This window comes from Elgaria multicarinata, chromosome 11 (genome assembly GCF_023053635.1).
Source record: "Elgaria multicarinata webbii isolate HBS135686 ecotype San Diego chromosome 11, rElgMul1.1.pri, whole genome shotgun sequence".
Taxonomy (NCBI): Eukaryota; Metazoa; Chordata; class Lepidosauria; order Squamata; family Anguidae; genus Elgaria; species Elgaria multicarinata.
The window spans coordinates 24,166,131-24,180,915 of record NC_086181.1 but is presented as its reverse complement, the minus strand read 5'-3'; the positions used below and the strand labels follow the sequence as shown (position 1 = coordinate 24,180,915).

General features: G+C 42.8%; 1 protein-coding gene across 1 annotated transcript; it reads left to right on the top strand.

Moving 5' to 3' along the window:
- The first annotated feature begins 234 nt into the window (after positions 1 to 234).
- On the top strand, positions 235 to 12,611 carry LOC134405507 (vomeronasal type-2 receptor 26-like). Its single transcript, XM_063136752.1, has 5 exons — positions 235 to 522; positions 2,223 to 2,380; positions 5,631 to 5,724; positions 10,183 to 10,306; positions 11,710 to 12,611. Exons 1-5 carry the CDS (start codon positions 235 to 237, stop codon positions 12,609 to 12,611), a joined length of 1,566 nt encoding a protein of 521 aa, XP_062992822.1.
- Positions 12,612 to 14,785: the final 2,174 nt, after the last annotated feature.

Sequence of the window (14,785 nt, the reverse complement as noted above, 5' to 3'; positions counted from 1 at the left end):
TAATTTGTATTTTATATCATGTTTTTATACTGTTTGTTTTCTACTTTGAATGGTTTTAGTTTTTGTGAACTGCCCAGGGAGCTTCGGCTACTGGGTGGTATAAAAATGCAATAATAATAATAATAATAATAATAATAATGATAATGCAAGACTGGTTGCTTTGGCTTCTGTAAAGCACTATCATATGTTGCTTTTCAAATCATTTTGCTACTCTCTATGTCACTTTGCAGTGTGATGCCAAAGAATTACCAGCACGTCCTGGCTCTTGTATTTGCTGTAATGGAGATCAATGAAAATCCCGCAAACTTACCTAATGTCAGTTTGGGCTTTCACATCTTTGACAATTACTACAGTTCACAGATGACATATGAGGCCACTCTGCGCCTGCTTTCTACCCAGAACAAATTTGTGCCTAACTACAAGTGTAACATCCAGGACCATTTGATAGCTGTCATTGGAGGACTTGATTCTGAGACCTCCTGCTACATGGCCACCGTATTAAGCACTTACAGAATTCCACAGGTAGATTTTGTGCAGGGGAATGTGCAGCCATTAGAACTACAGCACACAATTCAATATCCCAGGATGATCTATTCTATGGCATGGGTTTATACTATAGGGAAAAACATACTGAAAGAAACCAAGATTGAAAGTAACATTGCAGTCCATCATTCAAAATGTGGAAGTACAGCATAGGCATATCTGAAGCCTAGTTCTCAGAAACAACAGATGAGATGATAGACCTCTGTACTATTTATGAATGTGGGGGTGGTGGGGACTTTGTTACATGATGAAAGGATCCTCCATAAAAAAAAGTCTCTGCACATAGAAATATAGATGTCCATAGAAAGGGCTCTAGGCTAATTTCTTCTTCACATGGTAGCTTTCTATGTGAAGGAATATGATGATGATGAATGTGATCCATGGGTCCCTTCATATATCTAAAGGCTATCATGGAGCAGATGGAGCAGATATGTTCTCTGTTGCTCCAGAGGGAAGGACAAGTATGAATGGGTGGAAAATGCATGGCAGCAGATTGTGGCTAAATATTAGGAGAAGCTTCCTAACAGTGGGTAGAATCCAGTTTTAGGCATCCTTAGAGTAGACCTTTTGAAATCTATGGGATATGCAAGCCATGGCAAATTTACATTTCATTGATTTCAAAGAGTCTGCTCTAAGGGTGATTAAAACTGGATCCAACCCAGAAAATGCTTTCAGCAGTGGAACAGAGTACCTCAAGAGGGGATGGGCTCTCCCTCAGTGGAGGTCTTCAAGCAAAGAATGGACAACCAATGGTCAGTGATGTTGTAGTTGCATCCTTCATTTTAGATCCTGCATTGAGCAGGGAAATGGACTCAATGACTTCCATGGTCTGTTCCACACAAAATTGTATGATTCAATGACCCCATTGGGTTTGAAGTGAGGCATCCTACTAGACATCACTTATATGACATTAGTGTCCTTCCAAAGATATATGATACAAAATATCACTTCAATCTAAGAGGTGTCTGGACAAAAGCAATGCCTGTTAGCAAGAGACTAAAAAATGCTCCATTTTTTAAAAAAACAAAATGATTCAGACTTTATTTTTATTTTAGATAACCTATGGATCCCTTGTCTCAGGGCTCAGTGAAAGGACACTGCTCTCTTCCTTGTATAGGATGGTTCCAAATGAAATCCATCAGTACACTGGGATTGTCCAGTTACTTTTGCATTTCAGGTGGACGTGGGTTGGCCTATTTGCTGTGGATGACGACAATGGAGAAAGGTTTTTCCAAGCTTTGGTGCCACTGCTTTCTGCAAATCACATATGTCCTGCCTTTGTAGAAAGAACACCCAAATGGACTTACGTTGCTGGAATGTTAGACTTGTTTTTAACCAACTTAGAGAAATTTCCTGATCTCATGAAAAGCCAAGCAAATGTATTTGTTGTGCATGGTGCACCTCCATCCATGCTAAATTTGAACTGGTATCTTCATATGGCAGTCCTGGATTCACACGTAGGTAAGGTATGGATTGTGACAGAACAGTGGGATTTCAGATCAAGTGCCTATCAAAAGGACTGGGACATACAGTCCTTCCAGGGTGCTATCTCTTTCACAGTTCATTCAAATGACCCACCGGGATTTAGGAAATTTCTCCATAGTGTAAATCCTTCCTGGGCAAGAGAAGATGGTTTTATCCAGGACTTCTGGGAGAAGGCCTTCAGTTGTTCATTGCAGAATTCCAGTGCGGCTGAAGGTGAGGAGCCTGAGGAAGACTGCACTGGGGAAGAGAAACTGGAGAGCCTTCCAGGGCCTTTCTTTGAAATGAGCATGACTGGCCACAGCTACAATGTCTACAATTCTGCCCATGCCATTGCTCACGCTCTATATACGATGTATGGATCCAGATCAAAACACAGAAGAAGGGTCCCTGGTAGAATGCTGGAGCTTTGGAACCCACAACCATGGCAGGTAATGTCACCCAAAAGGCAAGTGCAGAAGAGGGTGATTTAGGGCCTTGCTAGACCCAGTCGAAAATCCGGGGGAGAGGAGGGGAGAACTCACGTTATGAGTAATGCAAGATCTCGCCCTTATGCACACGTGAGCCGCGACGAGCTCTGGAGGAGAGCCGTCTCGGCCGCCATTTTTTTATATTTTTAAAGCAGCAGCAGCGCAGGGGCCAGGAAAGGTAAGTGGTGTTTTTAATTTTTTAAAATTTATTCTTCCCCCCCCTTCCCCGATCTGGTCGCCCTGTCCCCATTCTCTTCTCCCCCCCCCCCGTCCCCAATCTGGTCACCCAGTCCCCATTCTCCTTCCCCCACCCCCGTCCCTGATCTGGTCGCCCATTCTCCTGCCTCCACCCCCATCCCCAATCTGGTCGCCCTGTCCCCGTTCTCCTTCCCCCACCCACATCCCCGATCTGGTTGCCCTGTCCCCGTTCTCCTTCCCCCCATCCACCATGTCCGATGCCCCCTCCGCCCCCCCCCCGTCCGTGATCTCCCCACCCTGGCTCCGCTCTTCCCCCCCATCTCTCCCGCCGGGTCTGCTCTTTCCCCCCTGGCCCCCATCTCCCCCCATGATTTCCCCCCCCCCCAGCCTGATGGGCACAGCGCTACATCTGCTGCTTTTCTTGGCTACTCGCATGTAAGCGAGCAGCCGGGAAAAGCCACGGAACTAACTAGACCTTCTGCAGCCCCGGGCTCAGCCCGGGGCTGCAGAAAAGCCGGGCCACAAGTGGATCCGGTTATCCCAGGTCAAGGGAGGGTTTAGCCCGGCCTGACCCTGAGATCCCCTGTGCGTCATCTGCATGCACAGCAGGGAGCCCGGGCCTCACACAGGGCTAAACCCTCATCTAGGAAGGCCCTTAGATAGGTTGATCCAGTTGGCTTTGTGAACTATGAACTTTCAAAAAGCTTTTGGTAGAAGTCCACCACAGGAGTAGTGGAGGCTAGTGGTTCCTGTGTCAGTGGGATGGTAAATCCATTCTGGGCTTCAGTCAGAACCAGTCAGGACTCTGAAAGAGCTATCCAAGGTGTTGAACCATTTTGGAAATGGGGCTCAGCAACTTGGATAGACCCTTTAGAATTCTGACTGGTTCTGACTGAAACCCAGAATGGATTCACCACACCACCCACACAAGAGCTACCAGCCAGAAGATGTCCAGGTTAACTTAGCAAACATGGGAAAAGAGGATGGCCTCCTAAAAGGATTAGTAAATGGTTTTTAAAAAGTCAGAAGTGCAGGATAGCAACAAAGGACAATATTCACAGTGGAGAGAAGTACATAGCACATCCCTGGAGTCTCTATACTGTACCAGTGATATTACAGTTATTCATAAATATTATAGAGTCACAGTAGTCCAATGACATCAAGTTATTCAGAATTGTAAGAAATAAAATAAAAACAACAACTGTGCAAACTTCTTAAGGAGCTCTCCAAACTGGGTGAATGGGAAACAAGATGGCAAATGAGATTCAGTGTTAGCAAGTGTGAAATGCTGATCACAGGGACAAAGGTGCAAAATTTCATGTATTCACTGATCAGGACTGAATTTGCTATGCTTAACAAGGAAAGGGGTTTTGTAGTGGTAGTGGAAAATTCAATTAAAATGTCAACTCAGGACCAAGCTACATCTGACCTTAGCTGTTTAATTCTGCCCTTGCGGGCAGGGTGTTCCCCACATTCACAAATTGCCAATGTGGGGGGATCCAATCCAGTTGTGATCCTAGTATGATTGGTAGAGGGGCTTTAAGCCTTTTGCTCCTGCTATGGTTCCAGTCCAGACCCAGAATCTGCATCTCCAATTTTGCATTGTAAAAAAATGAAGTCACATTGAAACAAATGGGTCAGAGAAAGACAGGGGCCATGGCTAGACTAGGCCTATATCCAGGGATCGTCCTGGAATCATCCCTGTACATCCAAATGACACACAGGGGATCCCGGGAGCAGGCAGGGACGACCCCTCCATTTGCCTGGGATAATCCTTACTTCTAGCTAAGACCAGGGTTAAAGCCCTCTTTCCCCATGCTAAGGCATTGATATGGAAGGGGTGTGTGGAATCACACTTGAGAGTAGGACTACATAGTTAAAGTCACAGGTAATTTGGCACTTAGTGTGCAGCAGCAGTGGGAAAAAAATGTGAATTCTATTTGAGCAGCGATTAGGAAAGAGCCAGTATCATAATACCGGTATCATAATGCCAGTATTACAATGCATTTAAACTGCCAGTATCATAAGGTATTTATATCCATTACGCCAGTCCTTTTCCAGCTTCATTGGCTGCCAGTCCAGGCCCGGGCCCGATTCAAAGTGCTGGTATTAACATTTAAAGCCCTAAACGGCTTGGGGCCAGGTTATCTGAAGGAACGCCTCCTCCCATATGTACCTGCCCAGACCCTAAGGTAATCCTCAGGGGTCCTTCTCCGTGTGCCCCTGCCAAAGGAAGTGAGGCAGGTGGCTACCAGGAGGAGGGCCTTCTCTGCTGTGGCACCCCGGCTGTGGAATGAGCTCCCTAAGGAGGTTCGCTTGGCACCTACATTATATGCTTTTAGACGCCAGGTGAAGACCTTTTTATTCTCCCAACATTTTAACAATCTATAAATACATTTTAACATGATGTTTTAAATTTGTAATTTTGCATTGCTGCTGTTTTTATCTGGTTGAGCTTTTATATTGTATTTTATATTATGGTTTTATACTGTTGTTTTATACTTTGAATGGTTTTAATTTTTGTGAACCGCCCAGAGAGCTCCGGCTATTGGGCGGTATAGAAATGTAATAAATAAATAAATAAATAAATAAATGAACCCACAGTGTGGCTGGATGTGAAATACGGTGTACCGTTTTGGTTCAAAAACTGTTCAAAAAGATAACAGAAGAGCTGGAAAAGGTAGCAGAACAGGGCGCACAAATTGATGGAGAGGTTGCTTGTCAGTCTCATTGTGAGAATTTTAATTCCTTCTTGTTGTCTCTTTGTATCCTTTTTGTTATTATTCTCTGTCTTTGAACGTAGCTGCACTCCCTTTTAAAGAGTATCTCATTCAACAACAATGCTGGAGAAACAGTGCATTTTGATGAAAATCGAGAATTAGTAACAGGGATTGATGTTACAAACTGGATAACTTTCCCAAACCAATCTTTTGTTAGAGCCAAAATTGGAAGAGTGGATCCTCAGGCTCCTCCAGGCAAGGAGTTGAGCATTCAAGAGGAAAGCATTGTGTGGCATAGAAGATTTAAAGAGGTAAGAAAAAAAACCTGAACTCTTAATTTCCTGAAATAATTGGAAAACAGATGATGCACATGAGGGCCTCTCAAATCCAGGCAGTCTAAAAGGAAAACAATTATTTGGATCCATTCCGATGCAGCTTCGGGCTTGGTGTTTGGGCCGAAACAGCCTTGATCGGCTTGGTGGATGATTTATGCTGCAACATGGAAGTGGGGAAAGACAGCCCCGTTAGTTCTCTTGGACCTCTCAGTAGCTTTTGAGAACATCAACAATGGTATTCTTCTAGAGGACCTAGCAGTGTTGGGTTTGGAAGGCACAGTGTTGCAGTCACTCTTTCAATCCCATTGGTGTGTGTTGCTTTGGAGGCCTGATCTATTCAGGACCAGTTAAAGTAGTTTCTCTGGATTACCAAGATGAAACTAGACCACTTCTGAAAGGAATGACTGGTGTGTTAATAGAAAATAGATGCAGAATAAAAATGCAAAGGAAGCTCACACATCCCAAGGAGCTGGCATTTTCTGGGGACCCAAATCAACCGCAAATAGAGATCATTCCTAGAATTCCAAGTTCTGTGGGTTGGTTGTGCAATTCTCCCTGGAGCGAAGCCAAATTGGCTAGGCCTCAGCTCAATATTTTATACCCTCTTCTATGTGCTTGAAACATCACATCTTCCGAGATGACTCCTGGTTATGACCTGCCATCCTGTAACTGGTGGTCAGAGGCATCCTGTCTCTGAGCATGGAAGTCTCTTCTAGCTAATAGATGTTCATAGTTCTGTCCTCCATTCATAGTTTTTTTTTAACTACCTTTATAAAACCACCTAAGTTAATAGTCATCACCAGATCTTGTTGAAATAAGTTATATATTCTAATTACTGTATGTCTTATGTGAAGAACTACTTCCTTATATCTCTCCTGAATCTACTGCAAATAAGTTTTATTGGGCGGTCATAAGATCTGGTGTTATGAGAGAAAGAAAGAATGAACAAACAAACATCACATGCCACATTCTTCATCATGCAATGCACAATTTTAAAAACCTGTATCATGCTCCCTTTAATCATCCTTTTCTGAAGGATGAAGCTGATTGGTGTAAGATTCAGGATAGATAAAAGGAAATACTTCTTCACACAGTGCATAGTTAAACTATGGAATTCACTACCACAAGATGTGGTGATGGCCATCAATTTGGATGGCTTTAAAAGGGTGTTGGATAAATTCCAGGAGGAAAAGGCTGTCTGTTGTTACTAGTCCTGATGGCTAAGGGCAACCTCCAGTTTCAGAGGCAGTAAGCCTATATGCACCAGTTGCTGGAGATCATGGATGGGAGGGTGCTGTTTCACCATGTCCTGCTTGTGGGTCACTGGTCGACAACTGGTTGGCCACTGTGTGAAAAGAGTGCTGGACTAAATGGATCCAGCATGGCTCTTCTTATGTTCTTATGTTATTAAATTAACCCCCCCCCCAACCTTTAGCCTCTTTTAGAGAAAGTACTCCAACAACTCCATCTTCCTAATATCCAGAGCAATCAGACCATGGAACCAACTTCCCAGGGAGGTGGTGGGCTCTCCAACACTAGAGGTATTCAAGCAAAGTCTGGGCTACCATCTATCAGGGATGCTTTAAAGTGGTGCGGTTGCATTTTTGTGAAATGTTTTGCCTCCTGCGAAAGAGGCAGGTCTTTATCTCCCTTTTTCATTTGGGTGAGGAGAATTTCATTTAACTTTCATAATGGGAGGGGGGATTGTGCTTTCTGGAGAAATTCTCTGTTGCAGGGTGATATAATCCTTACCAGATGAGGAGTTGTTGAAAAATGGACAAAGGGTGTGTGTTTAAGCTGTTTTACAAGCAATCCTAAGCAAGCCTCCAGTATCAGCAAATACTAGGGCTGTGCATGGCCACACACACACCTGATCCACTTCTCTTCCAGACTTGCAACTTCCGGATTGGGTTCACTCCTCTCCACAGTGATCTGCTATGGTCTGCTTCGCTTCGCTACAGAGCTCCATTTTTACCCCATAGACTTACATTGAAATCCAAATGACTATAACTTTTTTCTGTTAATGTTAGAAACCTCAAAATCAGCACCATGAGACCTTATCCATGTATACACATTCATGCCAAGCCTCAAGCAAATCCAAACATCCCCTGATTTTGGGGGGATTTTTGAAAATCTGACACCCCATTTTCAGAAATGGGATTTACTCTGACATTTTTACATATACAAACTTGAAAGTGGGCACCCTCACAGATGCCATCTAGATCCACATTCATGCCCAATTGGAGGCAAATCACGTAATCCTCTGATTTTTGGTGATTTTTTTCATTTTAACTCACCCCAATTCAAATCCCATGCTAGATCTCCATCTGTTTTCAAATTAGAATCCTCAAATTAGGCACCATGACAGCTTATCCATGTATACACATGCATGCCAAGCCTCAAGCAAATCCAAGTATCCCCTGATTTTGGGGGGATTTTTGAAAATCCAACACCCCAGTATCTCAGAGATTTTTAAAGCTGCAGACAGCTCAATGGGCTTTCCTTATTTATGGCCATTTCAAAGGAAATCCCAACATGCCATGAATTGGGGAGTAGATAAACCTAAATATGAATCTTCTTCCACACTTGAAAAATTTATTTGGAACTTCAAAAAGTCTAAGTGAGCGCAGGAAGGACTTATCCCCTGAGTCAAAGCAAGACATGCACAAACCATCCCTGTGAGGTGGGCTCAGAAGAGGATAGTCAGCAGGTGGCTGTGCACCTGTAGCACTGGGAGCAAGCATGCCAGAGGCTGGTGGGGTTGATCCACACAAAAAGCCCATCATCTAGTACATCTCCTAGGCACCAGGAAGGCAGAGAGGCACGCGCACGATGTACAACTAACCCATAGATCTATGGAGAAGCGGGCACAGGTGGGCATTGGCAGGCATTGGCGGGCAGTCACAGAGGAGTTGGTACCTTGCACAGGTAAGCCATAGATCTCTGGGGAAGTCAATCCCAGCAGATCCAGCTAGGACAGATCCCAGGCAGGCAGGCAGAGAGGCAGGCACAGACGGGTGCCTGCTGCCTTTTCTCATGATGAATAATTATTATTATAAATAATAATAATAATTGTAATAATAATAGTAATAATAAATGTATTTATTATTTGGGGAAATGGGACAAGTGTGTATGCTTTACCCAAACTTGATTTGAATGGTCAAACTTTATTTGCTTTTTTGCACTTAACAAGCAGTGCACGCCCAGCAAACACACTCTATGATTTTATTAGATTGTAAGCCTATGCGGCAGAGTCTTGCTATTTACTGCTTTACTCTGTACAGCACCATGTACATTGATGGTGCTATATAAATAATAATAATAATAATAATAATAATAATAATAATAATAACAACAACAACAACAACAACAACAACAACACACGATCCAAAGAAACACACATACACACACACACACACACACACAGAGAGAGAGAGAGAGAGAGAGAGAGAGAGAGAGAAAAGAAAAATAGGATAAATTTGGGAGGGGGCATTTTTTGTAAAGTTTTTATATATAGAAGAAAGAAGGAAGATGAAACACAGTCACAGAACAGGTGTTTAAAAGAGGGGGAAGGGGGTGGAGGTGGGAAACCAAACAAACAAACACTCCAAAAATGAAAAATGTAAAGTTTATATAAATCAAATTAAGGGAAAAACACAGAGCAAATTAAGCAAACAGTCAGAAATAAACGCACAAGACACAACCAAAGCTAAATCCTAATAACTTCTCCAAAACACAGCTGCAGCACACAGAACTACGTCCTCTCTTCACTAAGACCAACCCCACAAAGAGACAGAAAGGAAAAGGGTCTCAGGGTGGTTCTGCCTTGGTCCCCCCTCCAATATTGGGATTGGAGGATGCTTCACATGAAGTGATCACTTCTCATCACAATTGGGAGTTGAATCTGCCTGTCATCGCTTAAAAAAACCCTTACCCCTTCCCGCTTTTAACATTCTAAACAAATTAATAGCAAGCAAACCGCACAATGAAAGAATCTGAACATCTCCACAAATGACCCCCAACCACCACTCTCTAAGCACAGCGAGTTTCAGGTATGTAAGTTTCAAAACAAAAAAGTTATCCGCTAATCTTTTCTGCAATGCAGTCCTATGAGAAAAATATACAAAATGGCGGGTGGAGCACTTCGCGAAAAGAGGATCAATTCACTTGTGGCTGCTTCTCTTCACCATGCTTCTCTAGCCACCCAATCTGCTTCTCCTCCACCTGTAACGGAGGTGAAGCACCCTGATCCGTTTCTGCTTCTCCGAACCGAAGAGAAGCGAATCACAGCCCTAGCAAATACACTTCACAATTTGAAATCTCACCTCAAAAACGCACTCCTCTTTACTTATACATGAGCACGTGAAAACACATCTATTGCAATATATTTTCTGAATATTAAACAGTCTCTGATGATGTGTTTTGGAATAGGAGCTACCTGTCTCTATGTGTAATGAACACTGCAACCCAGGATACAACAAGAAAAAGGAGGAAGGGAAGCCATTTTGCTGTTATACTTGTATGCCATGTCCAGAAGGGAAGATATCATCACAGAAAGGTAGGAGTCATGATTAGCCTCTCTTCATATGTAAGCTAAATCCACATGGAGGCAGACAGGGACCATCCTGCTTTCTTCACTCATGATATAATGTGGTTCACCAGCCCTGAACCCCAACAGTGTTCACATGTTGACTATGGATACTTAAAAAGGAAATTCCACCTTTGCATACCCAGCTATTCAAATATATGTACACTACCATACAATCAAAACTCTGTTCATTCAGGATTCCCAAACAAACCTACATATGTGCAGCTCTTGCACTCCCAGACAGCCAATGTGATGTAGTGATTAGAGCAGACATGGGCAACAAGCCATGGGGCTGCATGTAGCCCCCTATGTCCTCACGTTTGGCCCCTGTTCCACATGCAAAAAAAACCAAAATATTGTCTATTTGCCACTGAAACTCAATTACAAAGACTGAGTTCATACACAAAAGTGCCCAATGGTTTTTAAGCAAAATGTGGCCTTTTGAAACTTTGTAGTGGTTTGCTGCCAAATTTCAGGGGCAAACTACTGGTTGTTTTACCATGGCCACACTGCCAAAGGTTGCCAGCCTGGCAGTGATGGCAGGGCTGTTGCCCCAGGAGGGTTCAATTGGCTAGAAATAAGCCATCAGGCCACCCAAAGTTAGCCACACTGGATTAGAGTGTCAGACTAGATCAATCATTTCACTCACTGGATCACCATGAGCCGGTCCAGGGATGGGTGAGAATTTTGACGTTTATCCACTTTAATGAGAATTTTACAAATTTTGTTGTTTATCCACTTTAATGCACACCCAAACCTATGGATGAACAAGAATATGGCAATATTCACAGTTTTCTAAATTTTGCAGCACAATTTGCAAATAAAAGATGCACACAAAGATGCATATAATATGGGGAAAGAGAGCAAAATGTGTACAATAGGAGAAAGTGAGCACAAGCACACATATTAAGAGAAACTGTGTATATTAAGAAAACTGCATACAAACATACATATATTTGGAATACAGTATGCAAAGATGCATACCTTTAGATAAATGTGCATGAAAACGCATAAACGTTTTTGTGTGCAAATGGGATGCAACAAGCTTAATGTAGAAAAATGAAAAACCAAGCAAAACGAAACTTGACCGGTTCGTTGATGCCTAGGTTAATCTGCTCTCTCAGCCTAACCTACCTCACAGGGCCATTATGAAGATAAGATGGGGAAGGGAGAACCTTGTATACCACCTGGATCACCATAAGAGAAGATCAGGAAATAAATAATAAATATAGAAGAAGCTGTATGTGTGTAGAGCTGTCTAATAAGGATTGGATATTTGACCCATGTTACTGTGATGTTTCAAGGCCATCACTGACTCCCTAGATTGCATCAGCTCTCTATTTCTCATGTAAAAACCATCTCTTTCCTCCCAGATATGGATTACTGCACTGAATGTTTGGAAGATCACTATGCAAACTTAGAGCAAAATCAATGCATTTCCAAGATTTTGCACTATCTCTCCTATGAAGAACCTTTAGGGATGACTTTGGCTTTCTCAGCTGTTGGTTTGGCTTTGATCACAGCTTTTATACTTGTAACATTTCTGAAGCACCAGGACACTCCCATAGTCAAAGCCAACAACCGAAGCCTCACCTACGGTCTCCTCATCAATCTCTTTCTTTGCTTCCTTTGCTCCCTCTTGTTCATTGGAAAACCAAGCACAACGACCTGCCTTCTCCGGCAAACAGCTTTTGGCATTGTCTTCTCTCTGGCACTTTCCACTGTTTTGGCAAAAACCATCACTGTAGTTCTCGCATTTATGGCTACCAAACCAGGATCCAGGATGCAGAAATGGGTCGGGAAGAAGTTGGCAAATGTCATTGTGCTTTCCTGTTTCCTTATTCAAGCAAGCATTTGCTCCTTTTGGCTATTTACTATCCCCCCATTCCGAGATAAGGACATGAACTCTTTGAGTGGGGAAATCATAATAGAATGCAATGAGGGCTCAGCTACAATGTTTTACTGTGTCCTGAGCTATATTGGCTTCCTGGCCATTGTCAGCTTCATTGTGGCTTTCCTTTCCAGGAAGCTTCCAGATACTTTCAATGAGGCCAAGTTTATCACTTTCAGCATGTTGCTGTTTTGTAGTGTTTGGCTGTCATTTATTCCAACCTACATGAGCACCAAAGGAAAATACACAGTGGCTGTGGAGATCTTCTCCATATTAACCTCCAGTGCTGGGCTGCTAGGTTGCACTTTTTTCCCTAAATGCCATATCATTCTATTTAAGCCCAACCTGAACAAGAGGGAGCAGCTAATGAGGAGAAAAATATAGAGAATCTAAGGAAGGGTCAGTGTGTTTTCTCTTGATTTTATAAGTAGTTAGTCTGTGTTGTCCATGAATGTGGTATCTTCCTCCTTCCTTACAACTGAACTGGGGTTATCCTGTTCACAGATGTATATCCTGATATCATTCTTATTTATTCAGAAGTAAGTGCTACTGAGTTTAATGAGGCTTTCTCCCAGGGATGCACACTTACCTAGAAGGACCATTACTTCTGCAGGCCTTACTTCAGAGTAAATATCCATTGGCATATTTATTTTCATCAGAGCTGTGAACCAAACACAGCTGAAATTCCTAGAAATAAAGATTACATATTGATGATTAATGTTTCCTTGAAATTATTTAGGTCAATGGAGAGATCAGATATGAAATGAGCCTGTAGCAAAACATTTCGCTGAATGTGTTCATTGGTGGCACACCACCATATAGAAGAACTGTAAAGAACCCCTGATATTGAACAGAAATGAGGGGTGTGCAGCATCTTAAATGTAATGGAGTAATAGCTGCTTTTAGTTACCATGAATTCAATTTTCAAACCACTATACTTTTCAAAAGAATACCCACTTCCCCCAAAGGATGAAAGGATTTTTCCCTTCATTCACTATACCATTCCTATTATTTCCAGTGTTCAAGTTGTAAGTGTCATTGTTTATGTTGCTAAAATGGCATCATCTGCACAGAATATGCTATTTTCAACATATAAAAGCCAGAGGACAAGAAGAGAGATTTAGGCCTCAGCTAGACCTACCTGATCTAGGGCGACAAAGGGGGGAAGATCTCGCGGAATTTTTATCGCAAGATCTCCCCCTCTGTTTACACGTGGCACGTGACGACCTCGGAGGGAGAGGATTTCACGCCTGCCATTTTGGGTTTTCTTTGTTAAAGAAGAGCGCACAAACGCTCGTGCACAAAAGGTAATTTTTTTATTTTAAATAATTTTCCCGGCTCCACCCCACCCCACCCCCAATGGGTGCAGAGCTCCTGAGGAGCTCTGCGCTCCGTGCACGGGTCCAAGCTCCTCGCAACTAACTGCGAGGAACCAGGACAAACCATGATGCCCCCACACATGTTCCGTGGTCTCAGGATCAGCCCGAAACCATGGAAAAAGGCTAGGGCAAGATCCCGGGGAAAGGGAGGGATCATCCCTCCCTGCTTAAAGGGATCCCCTGTGCATCATGTGGATGCACAGGGACAATCCCGGGGATCACCCTGTGGTATTGCCCTGTCTAGCTATGGCCTTGGAGAGAGTTAGAAAGAAGGAAGGAAAAGAAACCATTAACTTCAGCTTGAGAAACACCTGAAATCTGGAGGAAGGTGGTCTTCACATAGTAAAATTTTGCTAAGAATGGACCTGGATAAAATAGGGACAGTGTCTAGCTAGGATAGTGGGATGTATTTATCCCTGGTTATTGCTCTTATGGTGTGTGTGTTTTCTATCTATGTGTGAATTGTATTCAGATTTTAAAACCTTTTTTTCCTATTAGCAAAAACTTTTTCAGTAAACTTTTACATTTTGTAATTTATTTATTTTTATTTCTCTTTTCTTGATTACTCACCCAATGACTAGTATCCAACTCCCACACAACCTAAAAGTGATTACACAAGGCTTAGAGCATTTGTAGGTTGTTTGGTGGATTAATAAAGATTATTTTGCCTACTGGCATTGGAGAAACACTTAAAAGGGGAAGAAGAAAACTGATTGGGTCACACTGTTTTGACTGGTCTTCCTTATGCACATGGATCAGAACACCATTGGTCTGTGCTGTCCTCTCTGTCGTTTTCCAGCACAAAGAAAAGTTGTTCTGCTTTCTTATCCAAAAGCAATTCTGTCCTTCTCTCTCCTAGCAACCAGGCTTATATCTTCCTCCTGAAATGTAGATTTAGTGTTAGCATTAAACAAACATCTCTGATCTCAGAGGCTATCAGAGCCAAGGCAGCAACCAGCAGCTGTTTTATTGGTGTCTTTTGCGTTGCGAGCATATTTCAAAGAAAAAAGCAGGGTTAAAATGGAAGCATAAGCTCTGGTCCATCATGGAGTTTTCTTTCACATCCAATTAGGCCATAGCTAGATCTAAGGTTTATCCCTGGATCATCCAGGGGTCAAACTTGTTCATCTAGGTGATACACAGGGGATCCAGTGCTCAGGCAGGGGCGAACCCTGGATG

Excerpts from the sequence above, each read along its gene's own strand:
- LOC134405507 (XM_063136752.1), top strand. The coding sequence starts at position 235 with ATGCCAAAGAATTACCAGCACGTCCTGGCTCTTGTATTTGCTGTAATG. Across the intron at positions 523-2,222 it reads GCACTTACAGAATTCCACAG|AATTCCAGTGCGGCTGAAGG; the intron begins GTAGATTTTGTG and ends TGTTCATTGCAG. Across the intron at positions 5,725-10,182 it reads GGCATAGAAGATTTAAAGAG|CTACCTGTCTCTATGTGTAA; the intron begins GTAAGAAAAAAA and ends TTGGAATAGGAG.